At 40.4% G+C, this 5,830-nt stretch overlaps 1 protein-coding gene across 1 annotated transcript in view; it reads right to left on the minus strand.

Annotated features, from left to right (window-relative positions):
* The window catches only part of COMMD8 (COMM domain containing 8), a 7,784-nt gene continuing 1,954 nt past the window's right edge, over positions 1–5,830 (minus strand). The window contains 3 exon segments of the mRNA XM_009701208.1: positions 1–21; positions 3,918–4,073; positions 5,776–5,830. The exon segment at positions 5,776–5,830 is cut by the window's right edge and continues 8 nt beyond it. Coding sequence (XP_009699510.1) covers positions 1–21; positions 3,918–4,073; positions 5,776–5,830 — 232 coding nt within the window.

The following is a 5,830-nucleotide window of genomic DNA, read 5'->3' on the forward strand; positions in this document are numbered from 1 at the left end:
TCATTTCAGCTGCAAGACAACCTTCAAAAAGGAGAAAAGGAATGAGATTAAAGTTGAATTAGATCAAAACATAATACAGCTTTTTGCTTTCTGTTACAGTATAATATGCAACTGTATAAACCTGTCTTTCCTCTGGAAAATACACCATCCCTCTCTCATCTCTCTTTTACAGCCTCACACAACTATCACTTCCAGTAACTTTCTTTAGCATTTACTGCAGGCAAACCACTCCTCAGCTCCCTGTAATCAAAAAGTAGAATGGTAATTTCCAGGTCCAGTGAGATTTGTTCCACACAAAGCAGAACCACGGGACCATTTCTAGAGTGAATTCCTCCTTTTGTGCACATAAAACTAAGTAAGGAGACGACAACATCCCACAGCTTCTGTACAGACCATCAAGCAGAACAAAAGGTGTGTGGAGACCGAGTCTGTCCCAGAAGAATTCTTGTTTGCATAGTTTAGAGTTCATAACAAGCTACTATTTTTATTTAGTTTTGGAGAAAAAAATCCAGGGCAAAGAAAGCTGTTAAGGGCTCTCATTTCACGAGACCACCACCTGTATCTGGACTAATGCATTTATCTCACCAGGAACTGAGCAGTTATTCAGAGGTCTCACATCAGCCTCATTAAAGCAACCAGTAGATGTAACCTTACATGTCTTTTACAATTCAAAACATTAACAGTGGTATTATAACACAGTATTTAACTCTATGAACTATAAAACTATTCTTTTCAGTTGTTATATACTGACAAAGATTTTTTCTAAATGTTGGTCTACAGATTCCAGCTGTAGCATCATAACATCATATAAAACATCTAAACAAACCCCTTACTAAATGTTATGGAGCAACGAGAAGCCTCCAACTTCTAAAACATGTTGATACAACACTTTCACATCCAGGTATCTGAGAGATGGAATTCTCTGACCACAGACCTAATAAATATTTAAGATTTTCAGATTAAAAAAAAAAAAACAACAAAAACCAAACTACTTTCCTTTATAATAGAGCCAGAAATAATACTAAAAGGTAACTGACCAAGGAGGGACTCCAGGATTCACAGTTATCACCAGGGTGCAAGTCAGATAACACTTTTGCCCTAACAATTTTTCTTCAAATCCTCACTTCCTTTAGTCTTTTTTATTAAGAAATCTGAGACACTCCAAATAAAGTTTCACTTGACATTTTCTTCTTGGGTTACTGTACTGGAGTCTTTGTAATGTTCTTCCTGATTTACTATGCCATGGAAATTAAAGCACTCAATTTGAACCAAAAAAAACTCTCCCACATGCATTTCAAGTCACTGACATTTTGTGAAGCTGAGGGGAACACTGGAGTTCTCTCCAATCTTTCAAAATCAACTCTCATATGACACTTTGTCATTTCATTTGCTTCTCCTCCTGTTCTCACAAGACACTTTTTAATGCTGCTCTGAACAGGCTATTATGCTTATCAGGATTCTAATTACATCTGCAAAAATTTGTAGACTACATTGTGCTAAAAAAAAAAAACCCTGAAGTCTATCCAAGACAGTCTGCCTTACGTAAGCCTTTCTGTAACTCTATAGTCATTTTGCCAATGAATTATTTTCTTTGCTTGTTCTGGATATCTTGCTGAAAACCCAATGTGGTTGGTGTCTACTACAGGCTGCCCGATCAAGGGAAGCCTACTGATGAAGCCTTCTTACTACAGCTACAGGAGGCATCGCACTCACAGGCTCTCATCCTGCACCCCAGCATCTGCTGGAAAAGTAGCACAGCGACCTGCAGGCAACCCAGGAGACTCCTGGAGCGCATGGAGGAAAACTTCTTAGGGCAGGTAACAGACAGCCCTACCAGAAGGGCTGTGACACTGGACCTGCTGGTCACCAACACAAGTGAGCTAACCGGTGATGTCAAGACTGGAGGCAGCGTGGGCTGCAGTGATCATGCACTGGTGGAGTTTGCAGTTCTCAGGGATATGAGACAGGCGAAGAGTAAAGTCAGGACCCTGAGTTTTAGGAAAGCAAACTTCCAGCTGTTCAAGGAGCTAGTCAATAGGATCCCCTGGGAAACTGCCGTCAGGGACAAGAGAGCAGAACAGAGCTGGCAGATCTTTAAGGACACTTTCCACAGAGTGCAAGAGCTCTCGATCCCCAGGTGTGAGAAATCAGGCAAGGATGGCAAGAGACTGGCATGGATGAGGCAAGACCTGCTGGTCAAACCAAAGGGCAAGAAGGAAATGCACAGGCAGTGGAAGCAGGGACAGGTATCCTGGGAAGAGCATAGGGACACTGCCTGGTTGGGCAGGGATGGGTTCAGGAAGGCCAAGGTGTGGATGGAGCTGAACTTGGCAAGGGATGTAAAGAATAGTAAGAAGGGCTTCTACAGATATGTCAGCCAGAAAAGGAAGGTCAAAGCAAGCGTATCCCCACGATAAGCAAGACTGACAAACTGGTAACAACAGACATGAAGGTGGCTCAGGTACTCAACTACTTTTTTGCCTCAGTCTTCACTGGCAACCTCTCTTCCCACACTTCTCAAGCCGATGGACTCCAAGACAGGGACTGGGGGAGGAAAGTCTGTCCCACTGTAACAGAGGATCAGGTTCATGACCGTCTGAGGAACCTGAACACACACAATTCTATGAGACCTGACGAGTTACATCCCAGAGTCCCGAGGGAGTTGGCTGATCTAGTTGCCAACCCACTCTCCCTGATATTTGACAAGTCATGGCAGTCAGGTGAAGTCTCCTGTGGTTGGAAAAAGGAAAACATTGCACTCATTTTTAAAAAGAGTAGAAAGGAAGACCCTGGGAACTACCGACCCGTCAGCCTCACCTCTGTACCTGGGAAGATCATGGAACAGATGCTCCTAGAAGCTATGCTAAGGCACATGGAGGTGATTCAAGACAACCAGCATGGCTTCACCAAGGGCAAGTGCTGCCTGACCAACCTAGTGGATTTCTGTGATGGAGTGACTACATCAGTGGACAAGGGAAGAGCTATAGATGTCATCTATCTGGACTTCTGTAAAGCCTTTGACACAGTCCTCCACAACATCCTTCTCTCTACCAAAAAGAAGGTGCACAAGAAGTTGGCAGGGAGCACAGCCAGGACAGCTGACCCGAAACAGCTAGAGGAACATTCCATACCACAGAACATCATACTTGGTATATAAACTGGGGGGGAGTTGGCTGGGACACGCAGATTGCTGCTCAGCCATAGGTCAGTGGGTGGTGAGCAGCTGCACTGTGCATCGCTTGTCTTTCTTGGGTTTTATTTCTCTCTCTCTTTCTGTTGTCTCCCTTTTCATTACTATTATTATATTATTTCAATTATTTAACTGTTCTTATCTCAATCCACAGGTTTTACCTTTTTTCCAATTCTCCTCATCACACCAGGTCAGAGGGGAGCAGGCCAGCAGCTGCATGGTACTTAGTTGCTGGCTGGGGTTAAACCACGACCATGAAGAAAGGCTGAGGGAGTTGGGGTTGTTCAGCCTGGAGAAGAGAAGGCTCTGGAGAGATCTTATTGCAGACTTTCAATACTTAAAGGGGGCTTATAAGAAAGATGAGGACAAACGTTTTAGCAGAGCCTTGTGATAGGACATGGGGTAATGGTTTCAAACTAAAAGCAGGTAGATTCAAACTAGATATAGAGAAGAAATTTTTTTACAATGAGGGTTGTGAAACACTGCAACAGGTTGCACAGAGAGGTGGTAGATGCCCCATCCCTGGAAACATTCAAGGTCAGGTTTGACAGGGTTCTGAACAACCTGATCTGGTTGAACATGTCCCTGCTCATTGCAGGGGGGCTGGACTAGATGACCTTTAAAGGTCCTTTACAACCCCAACTATTCTACAATTCTATAAATCTCAGTTAAAATAAACTCAGTACATAGGAAGTCAGGAACAAAGGATAGTATCAGTAAAAGCTACCTTATTAGCAGCTTCCAGTGCATTTATTAGGTTCTGCAATTCTTCCTTATTCATCTCTATAGAAATTGGTTTAACTTCACCATTTTCTCTCACATCCAAATCAAGATTGAGAAGTGGCATTTGCAGCATGGAGATCTTATCACTGGAGAGAGCAAGCTACATAGATTGATGAAACAATAATAACAAAGTGTAAGGTGGAGCCAATTTTAATCTTTCATAGCATCACATCTGCACTTTATATTGAATGTGTACTACCAGAACAAACATCAACATGACAAAATTAACTTCTCACAAGTCATCTCTGCAGTTTTTGCCTTTTTTTTCCCCCATTGTTGGGATTTTTGTTTGTTTTTAACACCAACTATATACTGAAACACTAAAATGCCTCTTCGTAGCAATACATTTGTCAAAAGAATTTGTTAAAATATTGGGCTGCTACATTTTTGTATGCTAGGAAGGATACATTTGATCATGGCTCTTTAAAAGTGAAGTATATGAATTCTGAAGTCACAATATTCAAATAGTTCTGGTAATCAACAAGTAAGAATGGTCTTACAGAAGTGGGCAGCTGGGAGAAAGAGGACATCTTTGTGCATTTTTCAACTGTCTCTACAGCTGATGAAACACCGTTTGTCAGATACCCTATTTGACAACAGTGATAAAAAGGATTATGTGTCAATTGTGCTTTCTTCTTCATTTACTATTACACCCACTCTAGTATAAATAAGGCTTTTAAAATATATCCAAATCAAAGATCAGTTGATAATACTGTAGGTCAGTATTGTACACATCTATCTTATTTAAAGAGCAGAACATGGTACAGCAGAGAGACAATGTCCTTGGTAGGATTCAACTATTGTAAGAAAAAAAAAATCACAACCAGCTCAAGGAAAAAAAAAACGTGGTTTAAAGCAAAATGAATGCAATAGTTCAGACACATACCAGAAATTTGTATCACAAAACTGGAAGAAACTGAAAACAATCCTCCAGAAGAAAAAGTTAAAAGAAACCACAAGAGTTGACATAAGTCCAGTTCATATTTTTGTCAACAGTAGATGCAGTTAGCAAGAGATCAAGCCCTAGTAACAGTTCATCTGAAGCACATCATGATGCCACATTTGTTCTTACAAAATCTTGTCTATTGTGGGCATTGCTCTTTGATTTCCAAAGCTGCTGGCTGCAGAAGTTATTTAACACTCTTGTTGAAATGTAAAACTATTTAACAGCTCTACAAATTTGTTTAACAGCTCCCATGGACTAACTAACAATATAAACAACATAAGTAATGTTGTTAAGCCTTTGATAGAGCTTAATATAAAGCAGCTGTCTTCTTAACCCCAAAGCACCATCCAACTTTAGGCATCACAGTTATCATTGGCTTATTATCAAAATAAATGTAAAGATAAATTATTTCAAACTTATTATTAAATAATTGCTTATTGCAGGAATCTACAAATTTGAAAAAAGTCAGGAAAACATCCTGAATCAGCATACTACTCTTAAAATTAAATAAATATTTCTTCCTTTGACTAAAAATACTCTCTATTCAGCCCTCAAAATCATAACAGCACATGAAACTTTCAGGTGTCCCTGAATAATGCTCAGTCTCCTTCTAGGAAAGAGATAGGTATTGCAGCTTTAAAAGAAGGGGGGGGCGGGCAGGGAAAAAGAGAATTTTACTTTTACAGTTTATACAAATTTCTGGCAAGTCTTTGATGTGTTATCATGAATGTGCTTTTCAGATACCTTCAAAAATTGAGCCATGCTCCAGAATGAGCATCCCTAAGAGGACCGTACCAATAGTTACTTCTGTGTTGTGGAATACTTTTTTCAAACAACATTAAGGCAACACTCTTACCTTTAACTGCCAGTCAAAATCCTGCAGCTGGGCAGAAGAGATTGCGTTCACTCTT

Source organism: Cariama cristata, unplaced genomic scaffold (genome assembly GCF_000690535.1).
Source record: "Cariama cristata isolate BGI_N322 unplaced genomic scaffold, ASM69053v1 scaffold13495, whole genome shotgun sequence".
NCBI lineage: Eukaryota > Metazoa > Chordata > Aves > Cariamiformes > Cariamidae > Cariama > Cariama cristata.